This window comes from Haemaphysalis longicornis, unplaced genomic scaffold (assembly GCF_048455015.1).
Source record: "Haemaphysalis longicornis isolate Haplotype H1 unplaced genomic scaffold, Haemaphysalis longicornis Haplotype H1 scaffold_3, whole genome shotgun sequence".
Taxonomy (NCBI): Eukaryota; Metazoa; Arthropoda; class Arachnida; order Ixodida; family Ixodidae; genus Haemaphysalis; species Haemaphysalis longicornis.
In genome coordinates this window covers 76,991,687-77,019,219 of record NW_027526335.1, presented here as the reverse complement: position 1 = coordinate 77,019,219, position 27,533 = coordinate 76,991,687, and the positions used below count along the sequence as shown (strand labels likewise).

The 27,533-nt window shown below is 45.0% G+C and overlaps 1 protein-coding gene across 12 annotated transcripts; it reads right to left on the bottom strand.

The window, feature by feature from the left end:
* Positions 1-219: 219 nt before the first annotated feature.
* Positions 220-27,298, bottom strand: LOC144174666 (protein phosphatase methylesterase 1). 12 transcript variants are annotated; one of them, XM_077703465.1, is made up of 18 exons: positions 27,102-27,298; positions 26,408-26,494; positions 25,694-25,752; positions 25,443-25,542; positions 23,753-23,845; positions 22,029-22,086; positions 20,280-20,331; positions 18,572-18,646; positions 17,856-17,941; positions 14,040-14,130; positions 13,326-13,391; positions 10,756-10,969; positions 9,720-9,780; positions 6,328-6,393; positions 6,193-6,237; positions 3,061-3,125; positions 545-612; positions 220-303 (listed from the first exon to the last, which is right to left on the bottom strand). In XM_077703465.1, exons 3-18 carry the CDS (start codon positions 25,720-25,722, stop codon positions 285-287), a joined length of 1,188 nt encoding a protein of 395 aa, XP_077559591.1. In that variant the 5' UTR covers positions 25,723-25,752; positions 26,408-26,494; positions 27,102-27,298; the 3' UTR covers positions 220-284. The 12 variants fall into 12 exon arrangements, with proteins under 12 accessions (XP_077559591.1, XP_077559592.1, XP_077559585.1 ...); XM_077703466.1 differs by having other exon boundaries at positions 27,129-27,298; XM_077703459.1 differs by lacking the exon at positions 27,102-27,298 and adding an exon at positions 26,573-26,702 and having other exon boundaries at positions 25,694-25,785.
* Between the last annotated feature and the right edge of the window lie 235 nt (positions 27,299-27,533).

Here is a 27,533-nt window from a genome sequence, read left to right as displayed (position 1 = left end):
TTTTACACATTCAGCTTTGTCACACCACAAGAGAACATGAACAGGCTATGGAACCTAAGCTACTTACCTGACAGTGATGCAATGCAATGGTAAAAAACCACACTTGCTCAGTGCAAGAATGTGCTGAGTCGTGCTATGTGCAAATATAACCTTCTTACTGCAAGACATTCACTGGAAGCTTTGAAATCTTGGAGAATAAAGTGAGAAACATAGAGCCCATAACATCACATAACATTTTATTTGTGCAGTAGTCGATGGAACACACAATACAATTTGATTCAGGTCTAGCATGCCGGAAACGTCCTGAAAAAGAAAGAAACAGAATGCAAGTCAATGGCAGAAAATGCACAAGCTCGGGGTTTTCTTTTGCACAGAATCTTTAATTAGGTTGTGTTCATGCATATCGCAGCAAAGTGAAACTAAATAAACTAAGTCTGTAACTGCACTTATCACAAGTCATTCCATATGCGCCGGAACACTCAGCACACTTTCTGACAAGATAGTCGGTGCATGCTTCGAAAAAGATAAAAGTGTGAACACAAACCGTTGAAAATTTGATGTGGGTTCGGCAAATTTGTTGCGTACAAGGAACGTGGCTATGGCCTCAGCCACCTGCAACCAAAGTGGGTGAATATATAGATAAATTTACACACACACATGCACAATGGGTCTGCATTTTGCCACTTGCATAATAATCGTTTACATTGCTGAGAGGGCTTTTTAACCATTAAACACACCCTTGGAACTGCGTGCGGATCTACTAGTTATAATTTAAATGTCCTCTTATTAGTACCCTCATGGCATTCTATTTAAAGGGAGACTGAAGCAAATTGTCAACATTGTGGGGATTACTTGAACAAATTGTAGCCTGGAGTCCCTAGGCCATGTTTCGACCACTCTCGGTGCGTTTGCGCGACTTTATCTAGAAGCAAAATCAATTCAAAAGTGCTGTCCTCCTCTTCGCATCCTCCTCGCCTATTTCCTATGACGTTCCGTATGATTCTTACTCGAGATAGCTTGGCATGACTGCGCTGCGGCACGGCTCGCCCGCCCTCTGACAGAGTTACTCGGCCAGAGTTAGTCGGCGGGCCGGCAGCAGGTCGTCGAAATTCATTCACTCAATAAAAAACTAAGCCACGACATGTTTGTGCCTGGAAGAATGTGCCTTAAGTTTGCAAGTTTTTAGACTGTATCAAGCTTAGTAATGTCAGTGAAGTACAGGTAGCTCCACCCAGTGCCCATGCGAGGCTTCGCTGACTGGTATATGCCAGTAGAAAATCTAAAGCCAATTAAAGAGATGAGAAGAGTCAGCGAAGTTAATATAGGTACTAAGGAATTAAAATCGACCGAAACGTTTATTTTAAAGTGTAAAACCAAGGTGTGGGAAGCCCTGTCTGCACTGGGTGAACTAGCACAGCGGTCAGCAGCACGACCACACATTTCGGATCGCTGCCTAAGGAATACAGTCGCTTGAGATAAGATATCCGTGAGAATTTGGGGGATGCTTACTGCACAAGTGTTATTCAAGAAAACTTCATCCAAACTGCTCGGAATGCTGTAACTAAAAAAATGTGATAAGGCAATATGATATATACTTTATATTTCCCTCCATGACAATGCTGGGGCTATGGCCGTGTGGTCTGAAGCACTGGGTGCATTGTTTCGCAATTAGCAAGTTCAAATCCACAATAGGGCTTGCTTTTTTTCTGGGGGGATAGTCGATTTTTTTGTACTTAGGTAATGTTTTCTATGCTGAATCCACCATTTTGCGCTGCAACCTTCATTGCTCCATTAGCAAGTTGGCAGAATGCATGCAGACTGACAGTAACACGCTGGCGAGTTTTTGTTGGTGTGGTGTTGACACAAGCACCGACTGCTTGTGGACACAGTACCGAATCAGCCAACTCTCGGCCTGGTGCGAACATGCCTCTTACGACAAAGGGATGAGCCAGGCAGGCTCCCAAGGTGGGGACAAAGCACCTCGCAGTTGGACGTCTCCGATGACCTGGAGGGCATTAGCCAAGGCGTATGCCTCGACCAGTGAACGCTACGATTCTAAACAGTGCTAGCAGGCTTATCTGACACGTTCTACAGCCGACATAATGGCAGAAGTGTGGTATGCCAATTATTGAGATATCGAGCATGCCCAGCCAATGATGACGTCGGATGCCAAGCATGTTTCACATAACCGAAACTGGTTTCAATTCAATCACACTGCAACTCGAATACGCGCCACTGCTGTTAGTTGCTGCGGCCGCCGCAAATGTCACATGGTATTTTTCTTCTTTCAGGCTTTATAAGTTGAATACCGCTTTATCGAACGGATAAATGAACAAAAGTGTGTTTGTTTGAGCCAGTCTCTTCAACGCAAACAAAAACAGAAGCTTGACAAATTCACTTCAGTGTCCTTTTAAGAGCTATTCTGCCACACAACAGTTTGTAGTACAGCATTCTACATACATTTAATTTTGTTTCTCTTGTCCAACACCCTTTGAAGAAACAAATTACAAACACTGACCCCATATGAAAAATATTTGACATTTCAGTTCCTTGTTCGTTGAGTCAGACAAGAAGTCGTTGTCACTTATGTAAAGCCCGGAAGTGAAGTAACGAGCATCCGTAGACGGCTGACAGTCCCTTCCGTCCGGTTCATTGTGGCTGGTGTTGACTGAATGAAAACCGGTCCCAGCAGCCGCCATAATGAGACATTTTGTTCCCAGCTTGTGACGTAACACGTGCTTGTTACTTCACGTGCTGGCTAGTAAGTGACAACTTCTTGTTCAGCTCAGTGAACAAAGAATGCGTATACGATTCAGAAGCATCAAATGTTTTTCATATGTGGTCAATGTTTGCGATTCTTTTCTTCATTCCCTTGCCTGAACAGACAAACTTTGGTTGAACCCTTGACTATCCAACACCCTTTATTGCACCTGCACACATAACTGGCTGCACAGAATACCTGCAAAGCGACTGATGCAGCACTTTTTGTGATTCAGTTCTCAATGGAAATCAACACAATAAGAAAGGAACTTATATTGAGCGAAAAACCACAGCACTTGCCTTTCCTGGAACATCTTCATGAACGGCGTGACCACACTGTGGAAGTACTTGCATTTGAAACTTTCCTGCATTGCGAAAAATAAAGAAACGTGAATGGAACAATGGCACCAGTCACTCATTGCAAGAGGGTGTACAAAACAATTTTTTATTATGTCGAACGAAAAGGAAGGCAACCCACAGTAGCCCCATCTGGTGTGCATATGCCACGACGCCGATAAAAAATTATGAACCATACAATTCCCACAGCTTTTTAATGTAAGCTGCTAACTGAAAAAATGTTGGTGGGTAGCATAAATATGAAGACTTCTACATTTATTTTACTTTCTTTTTTCTATGTATGATGTCTGTTATCTGTTACAAATCATTGTCCAACATACTTTGAATTAGCAAGGTGCATTCGCTATACCACAGACCAAACTGTGTACACACTCGTGCAGCCTGGTGGCAGTGGCAGTAAAGAAACCAGGAAAGCTGGCAGCACAGAAAGAGAGAGGGAGAAGGGGTCGATGAGTTAAGTGCTATCTGGTGGTCTGTGCTGCCTGATCGTTCTGCCTTGCTTCCGCAGCCAAGAGGCCCTGTCAGCAGAGGTGTGCACAGCGCCACCTGATGCTTGAAATTTTGTTATGTTGCTCAAATTTTGCTAAAAGAGGTCACAAGGAGCAAGCTCTCTATGGGGAACTTCAAGGAGCATTGACACAAAAACTTTGCATCTTGTTTTTTTTTTGTGACTTGAAGGGCACTGACAGAAAAATTTCGCACCGTTTTTTTTGCGATAAGTAACTAATGACCTATTTATCACGTGTAGAAACCTCACTTGCTTCAGCGTGCCATGGCTGTTTAAAGATGTTTTTAATGCGGCCAGTTGCAGTTTAGGTTTCAGTTGGTCCCGCCAAACGTGGAATTTTGTATAAACAAAGGTGTCCACATGACCGTCGGACGGATATTACACAGCAGGGCTGCCGTAGCACTCTCGATTCCACGTCACCGGCAGTTTCTGCGAATGCCTCTACGTACTGACCTCGTCAGCCACTTAATTAAAAAGCGACCGTGGATGTGACGCAGGCGCTGCGAGTGCAAATTGCTGCCACGGCTAGAAAACAACACGCAACGCTCGAGGCAGTGGGTGGGGAGACGCGCGCTGGGAGCAGCCGGCCGGTCTGCCTGCAGGTCCACCTACAGATGTGTTAGGCTTGACACTGCGGCAGATTTTCGATTGCCGCTCTCGTAAGTGGTGCAGATGACGATTTTTAATGCGATTCGCCATCACACCATCGTAACTACTCCTTTCTCGTATGTGCTGCATTGTTTGGGACTTCAGTCCCATTTTGTGCAGCAGTAACAAGCTATCACCCAAGCTACCTGCACCGGCCTGCGCCACTTCGTGGCCGTGGCCGCCGCATGCGCAGGAACCATGCAGCTCACTCAGGGCACTTTTCGTCTCTCTGGCGCGTTTTCACGTCCAGTGTAATAAAAAGCAATAAAAACAGAGTGCCTGGAATCGCTGTAGAACTTATGTCGTGGCCAGCTGCCCGATCAGCCAACGAAATCACGGCGCCTCCTCCGCCAATGATCGGATCGTCGTTGCTCGACAGCACAAGTGCCGACCTCCGATTGGAGAAGCAAGATGGCCACAAACACCGGCGATGCGGAAGCCGCCATTACAAACTTGTGACGTGTTTGGATGTTGTTTATTTACTCCACATCCAGGGAATGTCGATAGCACGAGGTGCTCCGCTGGCTGCTCGATTGCATTTAGCACACTTTAAAATTGATTTCAAATATGTTCTAGGCTGTATTTGCCGCTGGTATTTTGCAGATGATGTATGTATGTTCACACCAATCTATCTCCGAAGTTATCTTACCTTCAAAATTTTGTGTCAGTACTCCTTTCAGCCACTGACTAAAGGCACACCGACTACATTACAGAATAAATGCATTGCAGGGTATAAAATTAGAGAACAGATACTACACTTTGATCTTATAAAATTGAAATAAGTAATGGTGACACTGATGTCCAAGAGCTATGTGGGTGGTCTTCCCGATTCCCATCTGCCCCCTTAACTCATCCAAACCAAATTCTAATTACTAAAACATTTTTCTCGCCGTTACACTACACACGGTCAGTACAGGAACACTGCAAGAGAAACGAGAGAGCTTGCATCTACTGCCTAATTTTGTTTCATGTGGCAATAGAGGGGAAAAAAGTCAAAAGATTTTGGATGTACTGCAAGCAACTCCTCACAGCACTTGCACACTGATGTATTATTGATTGATTGTAGGGTTTAACGCGCCGACGCAACGCAGGCGATGAGGCGCGTCGTAGTGGAGGGCTCCGAATTAATTTTGACCACCTGGGGATCTTTAACGTGCGCCGAAATCTCGTACACACGGGCATTTTTGCTTTTCGCCTCCATCAGAAAAGCGACCGCCGCGGCCGGGAATACTGATGTATTATCACACAATCTCTTGGTGTTAATACATCCCCAGCTTAGTAACAAAACCACCAGAAAAACAGTTCCCTGCACTGTAATTAGCCATCTCTTCCCTCTGCCCCATTTAGGTCACCACGTGTACCTACACACATGAAATATTCATGACATTTCAGCGTGAAGCAAGCGTAGGCACACTGGTGAATATTTGCAACAAATGTGTGCCCATTTTTATTATTTTTTTGCACAACAATTATAAACAAGTTCCTGTTTCATGTGCGCCATGGACGTGTGCCCAACAGTGAACCATATGCTGTGGAAAAGTCCTGGCCCAGTACCACCCCCGACAACAACCGTCGCGACGCACTGCTCACCGTCCGGGCGTTCGCTCACAAACATCGATTGCCGCGTGTGATTGTGAACGTGCAGCACACATGCATGTGTGTATGCACATTTCTTTCCTTTTTTTCTCCTCCTGCACCTTCTTTCCCCCTATTATCAGGCCGAAAGAGCCATCCTACAATAAATAAAGACATTGCACTCATCATTCAAACAAATTTGGCCCACAACTTGGCCACAGTGGGAGGCTCTGGACTACTTTAGGCTACCGGGAGTTTTACATAGTGTAGAAAGCCGTAAGCCTTTCTTATGTACGTATACAACACAGTTGCAGCAGCATTCTCTGTCACGACTGGGGACCTACCTTGCATCTGACCGATAGTGAGCTCCTTGTCGAGTCGGTCCACCCCTGTGAAGAAATGTAGCCGAAGATATCATGAGGCAGGGAAGGTTTAGCAGCAGGCCATAAGAACGCAAGGCAATCAACGGTGCTCATCACCTGCCAGAAGCAACAGCTTTGGTTGTGGAACAGACAGGAACAGTGAAGAGAGGCCTGCAAACCAGCCTGCAGGGAACACAAGAGAAGAGTCGTTTTCAAAAAGGCTCTTGCACTGCGCAGCTCAAGTTCTAGCAGTGACTCTGATAAAACTACTAATTAGAAAGAAAACTGCCAAACTCCTGGCAGCTTGCTTCCAAACACTTCAAGGGGAGCTGTAGGGAACTTAGTTGCGGCTGCACTGTCTTGTCCTCCTCATGGAGCGAAAGGCCTCCCCCCATTCCTCAAGCTCGAACCAGAGAACCCTTGTTGACGCTTTTCATGGACAGTTGACAAACTACCGCGAAAACATTTATTTAGTTATTTCAATACCTCCAATGCTCAGAGGACATTACAAGAGGGAGTGGTTTTGGCACAAACATATCAATACAAGATGCACCAAGGTCGGCAGAAAAATTGGTAGTCAAAACAAAGATACGGGTCAAATACAAAATTACGTTGAGATCATAAATGTGGTCATGATAAAAAAAAGTGATTGGACTAGGTATCGCAGGTGGTAGGTGATTTCATTCATCAGATGTTTTAGAGGTGAAACCCCTTAGGGCTCAGGCTATCGCCGTTTCATGTCGCCATCGTCGTAATCGTCATCTCATGTAGTCTGGGTACTAAAACACCCGGAAACTTTTTTACACCTCGCGCTAGGACGCTTTGTAACGTCTACTAAAAAAACAGCGGGACACTCGTTTATGCCTCGCGCTGGAACTCTTCGTAATGCGTACTAAAAAAACGCCGAGACACTCGTTTACGCCTCGTGGTAGAGAGCTTTGTGCTTGAAAGACAAGAGACTTTTACAGCAAAGCTGTATACCTCTACCCCCCAACGGTTTCATCTCGGCTTGCAAAAGTGCCAAGGGGCCAAGATTACAAAATACATTTATATACTGCATGTTTTGCTCCTCCCCAGGTTTCACGTTTGTGGCAATGGCCCGGGATTTCTTTTGGAATGAAGGAGGCAAAAAATAAGCTAGTGTTGCAGTGCGGAATGTTTACTTTATGACGATGGTCCATACGGGATGATACATACGACGGCACAGAAAGAACTCTGGTTTTGAGGAGTGCATCTGAAAAGAAATCTATAAAAGGCTGACAATCGGGCAACTTTTCTGCGTAGGGCTAGGTCTGGAAGGTTCAAGGTGCATTTCATGGCAGAAACACTAGATGCCCGAGCATAGTTTGCCAAGATGAAGCATGCACTACGGTTCTGTACAATTTCTAATACAATAACGAGATAACCAAAGCGAGGGTCCGGTCCCGCACTGAACACGTGTACTCAAGTTCTACCGAATAAGTTTTATATAACTGTAATTCAAAATGTGAAGGCGCCTAGAAAAACTGCGGCGCAAATACCCAAGCATATGGATAGGGTTATACCCCTGTCACACAGCAAATCTAATGTCATTCAAAGTGAATGACATTAGCTGTTAATGACATTCGGCCCGGCCGTGCGGGTCTACACGGCGAAACAAATGTCATTTGATTGTGATAGCGGTGACGATTAGCGAGCTCGCAAAACCGCAAGAATCACATTTCAAGCGCATCTAAAATGTTTTCACACGTAATATTATTAAGAAAAACCTAACAAAGGATTATTTTTTAAATAAACAACAAGAAAACCACCGTTTAAGTGACATCAGTAGACATCACAAGCCAAGACAAGTCTGCTAAAAATCCGGATTCGGCTAGTGCGCGCACTGGGGAGGAGATTTTCTTTTTTGTTAGTACTTGTTTATCTTTCTTTATTTTAACAACAACACAAAGAAGAAAATATAAGTTTACTCACAGTTTTTAGAAACAATATTCCCTGGTTTATTACTGAATTTTTCTGTCTAGGGACGCGCTACTGCTGTCGAGGCTACTCATTTGGCCACTAACTGAGGTCCGGGACCTCAGTTAGCCGCTAAATGTCATTCGCCTCAATGTGTAGCGCCGAATTAATGTCATTTAGAGCGAATGACATTTGCTCTAAATGTCATTAGATCTGCCGTGTGACAGGGGTATTATTCACCAAGGCTTCAGACCTTATGCAGGTTTCACTAAACACAGGTTAACATCGATTAAACAGAGTCATATGGTCCACAAATTATTTCGTTAAGTCAGAAACTTCATAAAATTGAAAAAGCGTCAATCCTAAGGAACTCTGTAGGAGGAACCCAATTCAGTCGCTAAGTCATAAAAATTCGTAAAATTGGGTTTTGTGCAATCAGGAGGTGCGACTGCCACGATTATATCGACTGTTGGTTTGTTGGAACAGCCTACACAGCACAAACGTACTCGCAATCATCATGTTGTGGACTTTTAAGGGTTGGCCAAGAAGGCTAGAATTTGGCAATCTAGAATTCGACCTGGTTGTTTGATTAGGCGATGCTTGCAACTATTTAGCGCGTCTCGAAAGTGAAGTAAATAAAATGGCTCGCTCTACCACCACTGGCAATGAGATGACGCTTTCTCTTCGTTTAAGCATTGGAAGTAAACCAAGGCTACAGACTTTCGCAAGATAGCCAAAAATACACAAGCTAGAAAAATATTTAACTCCAGCATTCCTACGGAGCTCGTTTAATTAAGCACTGAAGGGGGCAGACTGGTCTTAGAGCTATTTTTTTATGTACTATCCAATTTTAATGAAACTGCACTGCATTATGGAGTTTTTTGTGCTGATTTCAAATCTGTAATTAGATTTCTTGCAAGTTGATTATTTTTTGAGATAATGATTATTTGTCATTATTTAGGGTCACAATTGCAAAATAACCACTCTATACAGAATGGTCATTACCCCGCAGCTAGGCAGACAAATGACTAAAGAATACAACGTTGGGAGAATTTTTTTGATGTAGCTATTTTTGGTCATTTTACAACACACTGAATTTCACTCCTCCCGCGCTCTGCCAGAAGTGGCTCAAAGGTGGTGCCAATTGAACAGAATAATAATTTTCGAAAGCCTTCATTTGCGAAATTTGTTTCCAACACTCTATTCGCCACACATTTTGGTATCTAAAGCAGAAAAAGTTACACTTGTACCTGCTCTGGGTGCCGAGATATTCGAGGGCAAAATGCTAGCTTAGCTTTGCAAGAAAAGTGCCGTTTCCCCTTCGAATTCGGCGCAAAATGAGTTGTAGAGTGCAGTTTAAAATGCTATTTGCAATAAAATATGGTGCCTGATGACAAGGGAATTTGCAGACTGATAGAAAAATGGCCGTGGATGCCACAAATGCCATTTTCCAGGAAACGCTTTCTTGACCGTTTTTCGGCCCCCAAGACCCATCTGCCCCCTTAAATTTGTTTCAAAATTCTCAGCAAAAATTGGTGCACACAATCACAAGGCAGTGCAGCACATCTCACCTTTCCAATGTTCTTCCGTTGCAGAAAGGTCTATCCGCCACACAAAGTTTGCTCCGTCATCCTGCAAAAGTTGTAAGAACCAAAATAAGGATGGGGTTACTTAACTTCTGTTGTCGTTGGAAATAGCGGACCCCAAGAAAAGTTTTGTGCAGCTGCAAACTATGTCAGAACAACACGTTACTGCGGCCACACAGTTATGCCCTTGACTCTACACCTGCAATTTCCACTACAAGGCATGCCCTGGGCTAAAATCAGAACTGGACGACCGACACTGCGCAAGCATCATTCTTTTATTTCCCAATGCAGCAATCTCAACAGCCAGGAGCTTGAACTGTATGAGAAAATCAACCCTCAAAATTCACTGAGAAAAAAATGTTAAAGAAAAAACTTCCAGCTATCATTCCATGTCAACCACTTAACTAGTACTTCCAGCTCAAGCACACACAGCAGCTTCACATTCTTTCGAGGCCTCTGCACATGTGAGCACTGCCATCACCATACTTGTGTCAGCAACTACCACCATAGAAAAGACCCATGTTTTGAGCAGCATTCTGTTGCAAAGAGAGTGCTGGATAACTGCTGTTTCCACAGGATTAATATGTAGGGGAACGGCAGTCTGCAAATTGAGGGTAGCCTTGAGTTTTTACGTGACCAAAATGTTGCAGGCAACTTTTTTTTTAGCTGCACCATTATTTTAACAAACGAATGCTGAAATACATCAAAACAAACAAGTCACTCATTCTGCCCCTCGTAATTAATGTCTGCATCCAGTTCAGAGCTCAGAGCAAGAATCCGATCTCAACAGTTCCTCCAGTAACTGCAGTTTACCACTAACTAACTGCACAAAACACTGGGACAATATCGCAAGAGTGGGAGCTTTCATATTCGTGCGAGTACTGGCAAGCCCACTTAAAAAAAGGCCCAGCCCAACTAATGCATAAGGCAACTATCGTGCTGCTCTATGCAATATGCAAAAAAAATAAAAATTAATAGTGCAGAAAAGAAATAGTGCACCCACCCCCTTTTTGTTACTCACAGGGGAGTTGGATGAAGGCTGCTTGAATGAAAGGGAAGAGCTCTGTGCAGGGGTTTCCTCCATAGGTACGCCATCCTCTGGAACTTCAGCAATCTGGTCTGCCCTTGGGATGGGTGCCAAGTCACTTGCACCTTGGCTCGAGGCCACCTCAGCTGAACCAGGTTTGGTCGGTGTCGTGGGCAAACATTTTGTTGCTGGCTCCCCTGTTTTGGCACTGTCACAGACACAACCACGAGACAAAAGTGAACGCCTCAAAGCTGTGATATCTCACGCAGCTATTCGCAACAACTCCCAGTCGTAAAGCGATTATTTGTCGTTAAAATATCTACAGTGCGAGCACAGTTACAGCAGAACACTATAAAGCGAAAAATTCTGCTTTACTGAAAGTCGGCTCGTCGGTTGTCCACCACAGTTGGGCTGAGAATAGCACGGCATGTTGCACTTCTTGCAGCAAACAGTTGGTGTGCCTCAGGAAATAAGAAAAAAAAAAAAGAAAAAAAAACTTCCAGTCTAAGGCCAAAACTTTTACTACAGATTCATGAGAGGCCCACGTCGCTTGCCCTACTGGACTGCAGCCTATGGGAATTGAAGACCCTAGAGGTCTACAGCTACGTCAGCTTTAAAAATGGACAAAAGAAATTAAATTTTTTGACATGCTATGTCTATAATGGCCGTGGTTGCAGTTTTGCCTCCAACAAACTTAAATAACTTTAAAGGGCCATGAAGACAAAACCCAAGTTTGGTTCATTCGAAAGATTGCCTCGTTAGAATCATACCGACACCACCTTCAATGCACACTTCGCTGAAATAAGCTATATAATTGGGAAAAAAGGTAATGGCCATGCGACCCACTAGCTCAATTCCCGCAACAGAACCTATGACGTCATACGTGCCAGCTCTGCGAATAAATTTGCCGAACGAACTGTTTGTGCACAAATTTAGGGCATATTCTTTTTATAGCAGTAAGAATGGTGGGACACACAGTGGAAGTTACGAAAGCACACATGAACATAGAAAAACCGATGCGTACTGCCGATGCATACTGCGCGTACTAGGCTTGGTTTAGCTGCACAGGACTGCGTGGCTTTGGGGTTGTGTCAGACAACACTGGCCGATTGACGCAAGCGACGGTGTCCTACGCGACCATATTTGTCGAGCGAGCACTGTTTCACAGAACCATTATTCTTTCTCTGAACAAAAACAAGCCAGGTTTAAATATGGTCAAAAACAAACCAAAGGCAGAAAACGGTTTGTCGCGGTATGGTAGCACCATCTAGGTTCACTAACGGTAAACAAGGCTTCGCAATCGGCTGCAGAGCGGTTGGTTCCTGTGATATCATTGCAGACCACGAAAACACGATTTAGCGGGAAAATCGAAATTTTAACTTAAATTGATTAATTTCCCATGAATAAAACATCGTTTGCATCCGGACAAGTGCTGGGGGCACTACAAAACACGAAATCTTTCGAATAAAACAAACTTGTATTTTGTCTGCATGGCCCCTTTAAGGGGGCAGACTGGTCTTAGAGCTATATTTTTTATTTACCAACCAATTTTAATGAAACTGCACTGCTTTATAGAGTTTTTTGCGCTGATTTTAAATCTCCTATTAGATTTTTTGTAAGTTGATTATATTTTTAGTTAATTAATGATTAATTGCCATTATTTTGGGACACAGTTACAAAATAACCACTCCATGCAGAATGGCAATTACCACGTGGCTAGGCAGACAAATGACTAAAGGATACAACATAGGAAGAACTTTTTTGATTTAGCCATTTTTGGTCGTTTTACAACACAGGGAACTTCGCTTCTCCCGCGCTCTGCCAGAAATGGCTCGCAGGTGGTGCCAATTGAACACAATAATAATTTTCCAAAGCCTCCATTTGAAAGATTTGTTTCCTATATTGTATTCCCCACACATTTCGGTATCAGAAGCAAAAAGAATTAAAGTTGTACCTGCTCTGGGTGCCAAGATATCTGAGGATGAAATGTTAGCTTTGCATTGCAAGAAAAGTGCCGTTTCACCATCAAATTCTGCACTAACTGAGCTGTAGAGTGCACTTTAAAATGCTATTATAATATAATAACAACAAAATATGATGCCCTTTGATGAGGAAATTTACAGACTGTTAGAAAAATGGCCGTGGAGGCCAAAAATTCCATTTTTGAGAAAACGCTTTTTTTGACCGTTTTTCGGCCCCAAAGACCCAACTGCCCCCTTAAGAAACAGTGGTCTTGCTGGCAATGGTGTTCAGTTGTAATACCAGTACACAACTTTGTGGTTCACTGCAAATTCAGAAAGCTTCGCTAAATTGACTGCATGACACATCCAGTTTGCAGGACACAAATGCAAAGCAAACAGAAGACTACCATAGCCCACTACATCTGCCAATAGCCCTCATCTGCTTTTCCTTTATCAGTGCAGCAAGCTCCTTTGAGCATTATAACAGCTCACAACTTGGCTACACCCTCACCCCGGAGCTACAGATACACAACGTGTCTCTTGTAATTAAAGACTCCGTCGCCCCCTGTTCTGCTTGTCTCAAAGACGCCCAAAAATGCTTACTTTTTCAGTTGGCTGGGCATGGAGACACGTGCAGACTCCAAATTACGAACTTGTCCACTGCGAACACTGTGCGAGAACAATGTGCAAGGTTTAGCACGTGACGACCAACAGAGGCCGCACAACAAAATGTTCACCACCAAAGCAGCTTCAGCACAGCAAATAGAAAAAGCAGCCAGTATGTCAACATGTGCTCCAGCAGAGTCCATACTTCTGAGTAACTACAAGAGCAGCAAAAGGTCAATTCGGCCTGGATAATGACTGCCCAACTGGAACATTTTACAAAGCCTACAGTTGTGTAATGCATGCACTGCTAAGCTCATGCAAGCAATGTGGTTCTTTTGGTCACTCCACAAGCAGGAAAAGCAGCCAAGTGCGTTTTAAAGTGTGCCGTAGCTGAAGTATCTGATGACGCAAATGATGCCGAATGCAGTAGCCCTCTTTCACTTTACAAAGGATTAGGCAATGACTAGCTTCCTAGATAACAACTTTAGCCATTGACAAGCCTGCCTTTTTGCAATTCGTTTACAGCTAAACTGGCATTTCCTTTTTTAAAATGGTAAAGCTAAAACCAAACAGATTGATTGATTTATTGTGGGGTTTCATGCCCTGGCGCTACACAGACGATGAGGCGCGCCGTAGTGGAGAGCCCTGGATTAATTTTGACCACCTGGGGACCTTTATGTGCAATGAAAAATAATGTGACATGAAGCTTACCACCACTCTATCGCGTACTCCAGGGACCTGAACGAGGATGGCCTTCCCCGCAAGAACGTCTGCATACTCTGTAACGCCTCCAGTGCAGTGCCTGGAATATTAGGCAGACGGATCGATAGGAACCATACGTTGAGAGAGAAAAATGAAAAACATTTCGTGAATAGCAAGTGATCCCCACACAACGTAAGTGGGCTTGTAAATGCAGTAAAAAATTGAGGCAATCTTCCTTTCAACTCTGCCAGAGAGAAACTTCTATTGCCTATCTCTAACAGCGCCATCTGGGCAGCTGTGTCGTGAGAAGTATTTTTCTTTTTTTTTTTAAGTCACAGAATATGTCAACGCTAAGCGCTGAAGCTTCCTACAACTGAACCTCAATTTACAAATTCAATGGGACCTGGCAAATGGGAATTATTTAGTTAAATCAAGAAATCGGTAAAATTGAGAAAGCATCGAGTTTATGGGCAACTAAAGGCGGGATCTAAATTCATTTGTTATTTCAGGACATTCGTAAAATCTGGTTTCGTCTGACCCGTCACACTGACTCAAAAACTGTAAAGTGTGAATAAGTTTGAAATGTGAATTAAGTGTGAAATGTGAGCTGAGTGTGAACTAAGTGTGAACTGTGAAGTGCGAACTAAGATCATATTCTATATACCCCCCTTCCCATCCCAACCCCAACCACCCCCTCATTGGCTATGGCCTTCCTTTCAAATAAAAGCATCAACTAACTAAACCGGTTTCGTAAAATGCCGGTTCAACCAACGTTTTTAGATTAGGTCAGTTGGCAAAGAGCGCGGCCTTCCAAGCACCGCGGCGCGGGCCGGTGCTGTCGCCGACCAGGCGGTGGCGCTGCGGTAGCGTTGAGATCGGTCTCGGCGCGTCGTCTGCTACTCCTTGCTTGGAAAGGCGCCGGTGAACGACCACCGCACACCGTTAATGTTCTTCTTTAACATGCGAAATAAAAATTCGCTCTACTCTAACGCTTAAGTGACTGAGGGTTTACAATTTTACCGACATTATAACGAGAAACAAGCTGTACTTAAGAAAAAAAAAAAAAAGACAAGGCAAACACTGCACAGTCCGCTTGTCTTCGGCTGCTTCCCGTTCCATTTATTTATTTTTTCATTTATTTTTCCCCAGTACGGGATCCCTTATAGCTCAATAATGTTTAAAGCATACCCGAACACGTCTTACACTTCTGAAACTGCGGGAAAGCCTACAATAGTCAGCCATCTACTTGAAATCAAGAAAAGGCGCCTCGACATTTTTATTTATGCTGTGGAAGCAAATGCAGTAGGTATGTTTTCACAAGAACATATTTACAACCCCAACAAAACTGATCAAGTGAGCCGATTGGAAACCAAGTGCTGACGTGCGCGCTCACGTGCACGCGCTCAGCAAATTCTTGGTATTTTAACTGCGGACACGAAAAATTATGATTTGTTAAACAGCTTCGCTGTTAACAAAGAAAACTGAACCAATTATTAAACCAGTGTTTTTTTTTTTTATTTCCCTGACAGGTATAAATGTGGTTTCTTAAAAGAAATAAACGTTTTTTCTCGGATGAGAATGTTTGTCGTACTGCTATTCTTTTTTGTTGGTTCGTAAATCTGATGGACTATCTGTTAGGGTCACAGACACTTTCATTTATCTTCTTGTAGTCCTGATATGCCGATATTTTAAAGCGTTAGCCTTCACTTATCTTCTTGTGGCCCTGCTTATGCCGATTTTTTAAAGCGTTTAGCCTGGTAGTTTTTCCGCTGAGCATTGCTTATGCTGTCTTCTGCGTTGATTTTTCCTGCTCGTTTCTTTTTGCAATCTACAGATAGGCAACACTTCTCAGTTTTGACTAGTCAGATTAATTTATTTATAAGAGGTTTAACGCGCCGACGCTTCACAGGTGATGAGGCGTGCCGTAGTGGAAGGCTCCGGATTAATTTTGACCACGTAGGGGATCTTTAACATGCGCTGAAATCTCGAACGCACGGGTGTTTTCGCTTTCCGCCTCTATCAGAATAGCGGCCGCCGTGGCCGGGAATCGAACCCGAGTCCTTGCGCCCAGCAGCACGGCACCTTAGCCACCGCGCCGGGTAGGGATCTGATCTGACAGCACCGTGAATATGTTGTGCCACACACACTGCATGCCCTTTCACGGCAGTTGTTGCGGATGAAACGTCTGGAAACAGGTAACATTTGTTCCAAGGGCTGATCTTTAAGGCAACAATGTAGCGAATAAATGTTGCTACATTCTCCTGCCTTGACAGCTGAGGGTGAATATTCCCATTTTTATCGCTGTAGCTACACGGCGGTACAAGTAAACCTCTTGAATTAACTTCATCCGACAAGTTTTGCCCGACTACTGCACCCTTCTCAATCAGCCAAATTGCACCCAGAATGTTCGAGCTTGTAGAAGATAACCTGGCTAGACGAAGCCTTCACATTCTACGATTGAAATGCCGGACATTTGCTGAATTCCTGCATAACTGCGAACCACAACTCATGCAGTTCCCAACGTACGTGCTGACATCGGCGCTTTCTACACCACTCGCGCCACTTACGCCAGTTTCCTCGCGCAAAAGCCCATCATTTTGGCAGGACGCAACATAGGTGGGAACCACTGTCATCCATTTGGATGGTTTTCGGCATGACTTTGACGTCTTTGGTGGCGAAAGATGCTCAGGTATGTCAGGGAAAATACGGGGCGCCGCGCGGTCTCAGAGTCCACCTGCCTTACGGTATCCTTACAGTTTGACCGTTCACGACGTGTTCGTAACAGTTGACGACGTCTGAAGGCTCACAATGAATGTCACAAACGTATGTTTATGGCGTAACCTTGAAGTTTTTCCGCGGAATCGCGATTTCCCACGCCTTCAATCCGTCAGGACCCTTGGGCGCTTTGAAGAAATGCCGCTGCACGGACTTGGCCGCTTCCGAAGCATACCCCGAACGGCAGCCTGGCGCGCAGGACGTCAACAAACCGCACCGACACTTCAGAGATCCACTAAAATATGTATGCACGATGACAGCACAGAGCTAATACGTTAATACAGACGTGACGAGCAGGCGAGCGCCAACAGCACAGCGAAAACACATGGCCGGGGCGAGCCTCGCTCCTCAAACTAGATCTCAACGCAACGCCAGCGCCACCTGTCGGAATGGCGACAAACTGGTACCGCCTCTCGAGGCGCAGTTTGCAAACTGACCTAATCTAAAAACGTTGGGTTCAACTGAACATGAAAAGAATGTGGCACTTAGCATAAAAGCATTAAAGCTGGTCACTTATTTGTGCGTTCTAAGCGATCTCATTGTGTGCAGCCCACTTTATGCATGCTAACGCCAACGAAATTTCTGGCACTTGCAGAGTTTTTAAACAACTATCGCCCCCATATTCATACACAAGTTCGTGACCTTTCTTTGAGATGAAACAGCTGTCTAATTTTTATTTTCCAGACTCAACAAATAAGCTACCACACTTCTACGGTTAAATTGGTCATGAAATGGGTGAGAGTGCGAAGCTGGGCGAGTCGGTAGGAATCCCATAATAAAAACAGCGCAAAGGACAGGACATGAGTGAAAACAGACGCGCCCGTCCCTGTCTCTTTTCACTCGTGTCCCGTCCTTTGCGCTGTTTTTGTTAATGAAATGGGCACTTGGAGCTATGGCACACTGCTCAACTCAGATGCAGAGACTTGCCATTGCGTGCTAGGTCGACAAGGCCTACTGCGAAGCTACTTTTGGTAGAACAAGGAAGAACCAAGAAAACGCAGATCTGTGCCACAGCGGTCCAAGTCTCCTGCTAGTAAGGGATGGACTGACCTTCGACGACGTCAATGACGATGACACCGACCAAGTTGGGAACGGCATCCTTGTAGGCAGCATGAACAGCCACCGCTCCACCCATGCTGCAAAGTACAAACAGTACACACACACAAATAATTCCCATACACTCATCGGCATAGTATCAGAACGGTACTGCCTGAGGAAATCATAGTGGCAATTTTTTTATGGTGCACTAGTGTAGGCTCAGGTAAGCCTTTGATTAATACCCGTGCCAGACGTACACGATAAATGATATTAAGTGCCTAATCCCTTAAGTTTTAATGCCATTAATTCACTGCTACACGCAAAAATCTAACGCCATTCGCTCTGATGTCAGTTTTGGTTTAAGGAGTTCCGCACAACTCATTTGCTTTCACGAATGCCTTAAATCTGCCTACTCTCGAACGCGAAGAGCACCAAATAAAACCAACGAAACTCTCAGCACCAGAGTGTTGACGCGGAAGGGTAGCTGAACTCCGAAATAAGACGACGATTTGTGCACTCTTGGCGGCGAAGTTCTGAAGAACATCAAGTTCACTAAAAAGGCAGCAAAAGGCACAACGTCATGCTACTCGTTTTGAATTTTTTGGACTTGGCTACCACCATTGCATTGCCCAGCCAGGGAAAAATATAGATGCAGGATAGTTAACAAAAGGCAGGATAGCTAACAAAAGGTGACGCACTAAGCTATCCCAACCAATGGCGCGCCTCACCTGTGCCCGATGAGAATCACTGAGGGCTGCTCAGAGTCGTCTGGATACATGGCTCGATACACAGCCCCTATGTCACTGCAATGAAAAACACAGCCACCAAAGCCAACACCAGAGTCTAAATCACAGGCACACTAGGCACAGTACAGAAGCTTAAAAAAACCCACAAGCGTATAAACAAGCCAACATATGTTGGTAGGCTACAGCGCCGTGAATACAAATATGCCCTTCACGGCAGCAATGGTTTGTTAAAGCAAAGAGCGCCAGAAGAGTGAAAACTGGTCCCATGTTTTCGTGCGCTAGGTTGCAACATGCTTCGCCATTCACAAATTGTGACTTGAATGGTGAAACACGATTTGATTGGCTGAGCTTGCCTACGCACATTAGAAAAAAAGAGAAAGCTGCGAAGCAGTGATGCGCTAACATAAATGCATGTGGAAACTCCTGCTTAGCCAATTATAGGGTAAAGACACGCACGTAAAGGCCAACTGCACTCAAATTTCACCCTGGCTAAATGCCTTCGAAATGTGTAGTAGGTACCATCATAATTACTGCGACGCAACCGGTAGCTCTGTGCAATGCGTGGTTATTCAGTTTCAGGCACTCAAAATAACGCCCTTGCAGACGACAAAGCACCTGCCGGCGTGTCGCGCAAACAGCCATTTAGCGGAAGTGACATGCCAGCTGTCCAGGCCGATGGGCCTGCCTTGCAGTGGGAGAAGCCAGGAAACTCGTATTTCACGCTGCTACGACTGACCTTCATGGCCCTGAAGAGGCTTCGTTAACCGTACGGTTTTCTCCTTTTCGAGTGTCGTCGCGACATCATGCCTGCGCGGTGTGCTGCTTTCGGAGCGCACGAATAGTGTCATGCTTGCGGGACAAGCGCTCACTTTTCCGCGCGCCTCCCACACCCCCGCACGCGCGCGCTCACACACTCCTCCTGGCTGGCCGAGCCGGCCACATCGGCCGGTCCGCACAACTCGCGCCATCAGGCCATCTGGCCGCTCGTGCCGACGGCTGATGTGTCACTTCCGCCTGCCCGTAATGGCCGTGTTTTGCCCAGTTTAGTTTTCAAAATCGTTGATTTTTGCTGGTCACTTGCAGCGTAATTACGCACATTTTAGGCGTCATACTTCGTAGATCGCGGTCTTTTAACTCATACTATGCAGGAACAGTAATTTCGCGCGGTCGAAATTTTGAGTGCAGTTGGCCTTTAAGGTTACAAACTTTCATCAGAAAAGGTTCTCTCACCACCACTAGAAGTAAGCATTGTTTCAGCTTAAATTTCAGTAAAGTGTTTTTGCTTTGCTGTAAAGTAGTAACATGATTTTCATTAGCGAATGCAAGAGCTATGAAATGCAAGAGCAAGATAGTGTAGGGGTAGCCCAAGGATTCTTGACGCCATAAGAATATATGTGGAAAACAAATGCCGGATTGCTCCTCGGGGGAGTCCGCTCTCAAGAGTGGTAATCGAAAAGCCCCAGTGATTACTGGTGATATTGCCCACACAGCTCTGCTCTGGCTGTCAGCCAACTTTGTGGGTGGTGCCTCTTTGTGATGACGTGCTCTTCTGCATCATTTTTGTGTAGCTGTTGATTCTACACAGAAATAAAGCACTGAAAAAGCATTGAAAGGTGCGATGTTTCAGTCCTAACAGGAAGCCTTCAGTGTCCCACTACAGGAAACATATTAGGAAGGAGCAGCAGCCTACTTGGCAAGCGTTCCTGCCGACAGATCCGTGTCATTGGACGTCACTGTTTCACCTGAAAGTACGGAACGTGCAATTGTTAAAGAGGCCCGTAGCTGCAACAGAGTGGTAGGTCTGTGAAAGGTGGGCCACAACACGTCTCTGTCATGATTCGCAACCACTGCCTATCAACCGACCACAAATGCAGCCTGCGTTAGTGTACGATAACAATTCTTCATTACAGTGACAAACTTCAAGCAATGCTTTCAACACTGTTTCAATTCAGCCCAACTTTCATGCCTGTTCAGAAACTGCCCTTTCCGCATACATCAATGTAGCCAACAGTGCTATACGAAGACATTAGAAGAAGCCCTCTAGAAGACATGCGATACAGAATGACAGACTTATTCAATTCGCTCCCCGTAAATCTGATCTACTTATGACGCCATAGCTTTGATTAATTTCTACCACTGAAATTCATGGTTCTCACTTTTATAAACGACCGTACCACACCAACGTTATGTCTTCACTACTGTTTCCCTGCCTCACCTTCCTTCCATTTATCTTTCTCTGCAGCAATAACAGTTCAGATAAGTTGTCTCTACACAATGCCCCTATTGCTTCCAGTCTTGGGTTGCCCTGATGTAGGTAAAAAAAAAAAAAAATGCAAAAGCCTTCCAACCTTTTTCTTTTTTTCCCCGCAATTTTTAAAGGGACAGACAACCGATTTTTGTAAAGTATATGTTTTCTAGCTCATATGAAAACCAGTGTTTAAATAATAGGGGTAACCACAAGCAATGTATAAACAAATTGGTGGAAATAACTTTAATTTGGCACTAAACTTTCCGCAATCTGAAAGGTGGCGGTTCGTAGTGCACAAACGTGACACTACATTAAGTGTCCTGGTCACGTGACCTGCAAACCTTGCAGCTACTGAAACTGCTGAAACGTTTACTCACTTGTTCTTCAAACTTTTTAATAAGTATTATATACAAATATTTGTATAAGTTTGTTCAACACAAGTATTTGTAAAAAATTTTATATGTATTTTTAAACATTCTTGTGAAAATCTTAAAGACACACCGCCCACTGCCGCTGGGTTGCTCTCAGTGTGGCTAACTGAACCTCCATGCCCAGAATCAACGGCAGCGTTCAGTAAACAGACCTAGTGAACGAGCTTCCTGCTTGTGTTGTACAATGTTTGGCGATTCTGAAAAAAAAAAAAAGGACGCGCTCGGGAAGAATTGAACTGCTGACCTCCACAACATGAAGCCAGCATTCTACCTCTCATCCATCCCAACAGATAGCACCTTCGTGCAAAATAGAGTATGTCATACTAGGCCACATCAATACAGACAGCTGGCTGCTTCTGGGGTTTAAGAAGGACAAGAAAGCCATAGAAGGATAAGAAAGCCAGCAATTCACAATTTTTTCTGCTAGGGACAAGTTTTTAAATACCGCTTTTCATATCGCATACAGACAAAAGTATGTTCTTACGCTACTGTATGTCATGATTGCCAGCATTATTTTTGGGGAAACACGTACGGCTCGTAGATCTAAAAATTTCGACTTAAAATGTTCCAGGGCACTATCAGCAAGACCGTTTCGCATTAAGGTGTTTTGAGGAATGCCCTTTCATTTGTGATAGAGAACATATACTCGACGAAATTCGGTTGTCTGTCCCTTTAAGCATTATAAGCATCAACAGTTTCACTTTTATCCCCAGAAAAACAAAATTATGTGTGCTTTGAGAAATCGGAAGAGTGGCCTCACCATGACCTCGTATATCAATGGCAGCGACTTGGCACTCAACTATGTGACAAATTTCACTCTGAAAAGAGACGAAAATCGTGAGGGCTCCAAACATTTATTCACCCGTAAGTCTGTAAGGTCATTGGGCAATGGTGTGTGTATACAGTAGAATCTCGATGATACGAATTCACTACGGCCACACAAAATCTCCTTATTACCCCGAATTTGTATGAACCAAGACAAGTCCAGATGAACATGAAAATTAGTAACCTCTATAAACGCCACTTTGGGCTGAAACAGTCCGTAATGCTTTTTGTACTTTCCTGCCTTCCATGCCAGTGAGGAATGCCGTCTGAAATGCATAAAACCGTGCCGCAGTTTCGTCGGTCACGCTGCTGGCACTTAAAGGGGCCATGCAGACAAAATACAAGTTTGTTTTATTCGAAAGATTCGGTGTTTCATAGTGCCCCAAGCGCTTGTCCAGCAGCAAACGATGCTTTATTCACTAAGTTAAAATTGATTCTCCCACCAAATTGTGTGCTCTGTGACGTTTGCGATGACGGAACAAGGACAGGACTTCAAGCGAACGTTAGCACACCATTTAGTCTGCAGTGGACTGGGAACGTCTTGTTTACCTTCAGTCCTCCTAGATGTCACCACCATACTGCGCAGGACCACTGTCTGTCCTCACTTTGTTTGTGTACATGTTTGCACTTGGCTTGGTTTTGTTACGGTAAGTAGTAACCGCTTCTAAACATTGGGTATGCCTGACAAACATGGCTAATCGGCCAGTGTCGTGTGAGACAACCCCAATATGCCGGACTCTGTTAGCTATAACAAGCATAGTGCGTGTAGTACCGGCGGCATTACGCACTAGTACTTCATGTTTATGTGTACTTTTGTAACTTCCATTGTTTACCTCCTCAACTTGCATTTGCTTTTGCCGGCCTCAGACAACCGCACAGCTGTGCATATTACATCACAGGTTCTAGTGTGGGAAATGAGCTAGTGAGTCTTATGGCCATTCCCTTTTTTTCCTAATTACATAGCCTATTTGAGCGAAGTTTACATTAAAAGTGGTGTCAGTACGATTTTAACGAGGCAATCCTTCGAATGAACCAAACTTGTGTTTTGTCTGCATGGCCCCTTTAAGGTGTGTTACAGGATATCGAGTGTGATGGTTCTCCGACGTCAATGGCAGTTTGTCACCCGGGTCGGCATTTCCACCATCAGTGTCAGCCGCAATTCCACTGGCTTCTTCCACCAATTCTTGATTAGACCTTAGGCCACACGTTGGAACATTGTTGTTCGCGGACAGTCGTGAGCAGACGCTTGAGTTCAGAGATTACCCCACCCCTCAATATCCAGGTCATCATTGGACTCTCGATTTTATCCCCTGGGAGCCACATCAAGCTCTGGGAAAAATCCACATTTGCGGAAACAGTGCCGGAGGTGGAAGGAGGCGGATGTAAAAAAAAGTGCAGCGGCTGTGCATTGCATGGTGGCCCCTCTCCCCCTCATGGCTTGCCTCGTTGCCTGCTCACGTGCACTGGTTGTTTTTGCATGCGTATCAACCATGGAGGCTTCAGAAAATATTCATGTAAACCCGACTGATAGCAAATTTTCCACCCGAAGCATCCCTAAAATTCGTATCATCCAGAAATTCTGATCAACCGTTGTCGTGTCACTGAGATTCTTCTGCATAAAGTTTGGACTTACTACCAGTCCCCTACTCGAATACTTACCGAAAACAGAGACCACGTGAGGCCGCTATATCCACCTCCATGCAGCATGAAGAGAAGCGGCCCATGAGATCCCTTTGTATAGACACGGAAGGTCTTCATGGTGGCAGCTTGTCAAGGAACCACACACAAGCAACTGGCAGCGGAAGCATATTCTGACAAAACTCTGAATTTATTGGCTTGAGTGGTATTACTTAATGCATGGCTAGTGCCAAGTACAATGAGTAAAGGATGGGGGAATGTGTCAAACACAAACATCGTGTGACATATTGTGGCTATTCAGAAATAATACCGTTTCACCCATGTCAATGGAGCGCCTGCTTCCGCACCTCAGGTTCAAGCAAATCATAAATTACAAGTGCAGATGCAGGATAGCAACCAGCCAGTTTAGCCCAGACAAGATGATAAAAAGGAGGTAACACAGTTTGTCAAATTTCAATGCTTTTTGGTGAGAAGAATTGCATTAAAACAAATATCTACTCTTTGAAATTTACTCTCTGCCCTATTACTCTTTGAAATTTGTACCCCCCTTACTCAATGCTCGCATTGAGCTTGTAAGGCATCATAAATAAATAAATATCTGAAACCCGGTTACCTCTAAAGGAAGCGATGTACATGAGACTAACAGTCGAAAATACTTCAACACAGCTGCTCCCTTTCATAAAGAAATATGTCGCAGAGAGACAATTCCATGGCCCCGTAGTTCTTTAATATAACGTTTAATACACCAAAATGTACTGCGGGAATACAAAGAAGTGCTAGAAACGGAGCCCACAGCACCCAGTATACATTGTGCTATCTAGCTCTGAAAGTGTGCCCGCGCCGTTGTTGCACAGAATTGGACAGCAGGGCCCATCACTAAAGCAATTGCCACACTGCCGAAGGGGACGCATGCCAGCTCTTCCTTGGTGTATGAGTAAGATAGTGCTAGCAGATAAAAATGCAGTGAACCACACACTTGCGAGCAGTGCCTTTTGCATAAGAAAGTCACATTCACAAACCATCTCAAGTTCAATTGCATGGCAATGTTAAAGGGCCCCTACACTAAAAAGTTAGCCTCGAGACAAATTACAGTGCTAAGGATACATGTATATACAGTAGACTCCAGTTAAGACGAACTCCATGGTAAAGACGAACAATACTTTTGCTCTCCTGTAACGTCCACAATGCAAAAAACCTTTCTGATAATACGAACAAATTTTCATGGTCTTCGAGTTCGTATTAACGGGAGTCTACTGTATGTGTGTGTGTGTTTATGTGATGACAAGTTACCACCTTATAAGACATCACAAATAATAAATGGTGAAACAATATTGGTGGAGCTTGCCTAAGCTTTTTTTAGCAAGAGATACACTAAGGACATGCAGAAAAGGTACCATTGTTGTACCTTTCGTAGAGAGGATCAGCTCCACGATGAAAAAACATGTTATTTCTCTCTCTCTCTCATTCTCGCTATGAGAACTCTGAGCGATTAAACAAAGTTCTTGTGCGCGGTGCCCCTTGAACGCCAGCATTTCAACGCCAGCATTTCATCGCCAGCTATGACCAACTCCACTGCCTAAAGCTGGCCGCCGTCAACGCTGAGGAGTGCTCGAAATATTCGTCTATCAAAATCGGGCGTTAAGCAGCAACTGACTACCGCCTGTGCAGTGCACAGGTTATCAGTGCATCACGAGTACGGTCCAAAGGATACGTCGGTGTCACTCGTTCGAACACTGCGGGCTTCGGAAAAGTAGCTGCGCCAAGTGAGTGGCGTGTAGTCCCTGCGAAGCATTCCAGGTTTCCCTCTGTCCCTAGGGGAGAAGCGTTGGTGAGTGCGCGATGTCAAACGACGCTCAGCGACGAAGTAAACGCTGCGTGCTTCCACGAGCGTGGAACAGAGCCCGTCAAACAAACGAGAAAAAGGCTTCTTATAATTGATCGATCGGTCGGCGAAGTACTCACACTGACCGAGAGAACGGCTTTGGGCGCATCGGGGGCAGTCTGTTCTTCAAGACTTGTTTCTGCAGGGCGGACATCAGGACAGCGGCCGTACACTACGGAGGTTACACACTTTCAAACTCTTAGTGCGAGCATTATTAACCGCACAGCCATAAATAGGCGAGGAAATTAAGTAACCGCTAAGTGCGTGCCCAATTCGTCAGATCAACGATACCCAATTAGTTCACTGTAATTCAACGGTACACAAACCAACACTGGCAGTCGCCATAGTTTACAGTGGACGACTGAAGTTGTAGAGCCGTAGTCCCGTATTCGCGGCATTTTATCAATTTTATTTCTTATTGGACGCGGCTTCAAAAGGCTATCTAAAGAAAACGCGCGGTAGTGCCCTCTTAATTTTTTTTGTCACAATTTAATACGAAATTTCAATTTGATGGACTGAAAACAAGGGCTTGATGCATAGGAAGATTCAAGCGATGTTTAGTTTCGTTTCAGTGGCTTCAGATTTCGCGACAGGTCCCATAACGCCAATTAGTATTTCTTTCTCTATGGCCAATCTAACAAATTTTGGAAGGGCACAGCCTGCCACGAGGCAATGTTACGTGAAGTATGGGCCCTAGAAAGCTTTCGATTTGTTCTTAATGCTGACACTAATGCAAATTTTTCACCCGCAATGCGATAACAGGTCCCCTCCAGAGCCACAGAAGACACGCTTACTTCAATTCTCCTCGGTCGCTCCCTCAGCCAATGTGCTTTTTCGCCTTGCTCACCAGCCGTATCACTTATGGGACCCCCTTCATCAATCTGAAACCCCAAGAGACTAACAAGTTGGACGCCCTCATAAGAAAGACGTACAAATCAGCCCTCAGCCTGCCTACTTACACCGCGAACGAACGTCTCATGAAACTTGGCCTCCACAACACCCTGAATGAACTCATCGAAGCCCAGCGCGTCTCAGCTGCAAAGACTTGCCCTCACCCCCACAGGCCGTCAGGTTCTTCATAATATAGGCCGAACCCCGCCCCCTGCTCGTCTTAACCTACAGCGCCTACAGCGCATCCCCCTTTCCATTCGGCAACAACTCAGAACAGCGCCCATACCCAGGCACATGCACCCCATTTACAACCGGGCGCGAAGAGAAGCTCGAGTACGCCCTCTCGAGAAGCGTTACGGCAATGACCCGCAGACCCGTTACACGGATGTTGCGCATCCCTCCCCCAATTCTCCGGCTACGCTTGTCACCCTGGACACTTCTATTATCTCTATGCTTACTGCGGCAACTTACCGAAATATGCCTACACCCGAAGCCGAAATCCTACACATCGAAATCAGCCTTATCTCACCATCATTAGCGATTCACAGCAAGCCTGCCGCCTTTACCAGGCCGGTCTCGCCCCACAGCAAGCCTTACCCATGCCGCCCATGCTACGCTGCCTACCTCCGGACCTAGAAGTGACGATTGTATGGACTCCTGGCCATGCCGGCCTGGTTGGGAATGAAGCGGCTCATGCCGCAGCCCGCGATCTGCACTACCGGGCACTCCCAACTTCAAGGACCGACACTGGGTGCTACCCTCCCACCACTGAAGACACGCTCCCTGCCCTTGATTCCACCTTCAGTGCCATACTGTCCCACTGCAGGCACGCACGAAGAATATACCCCCCCGCCCCACCCCTCCCTCCCAACACACCACGCCACCCTTTATCGCCGCCTGCAAACTGAAACAGTCTATAATCACTCCATCCTACACCACACCTCGCCGTCCCTTTTCCCCTACAACTGCCCGCACTGTCACATACCTCTGACATACGTCCTCACCACCCTAACCCCATCCTATCCCCCA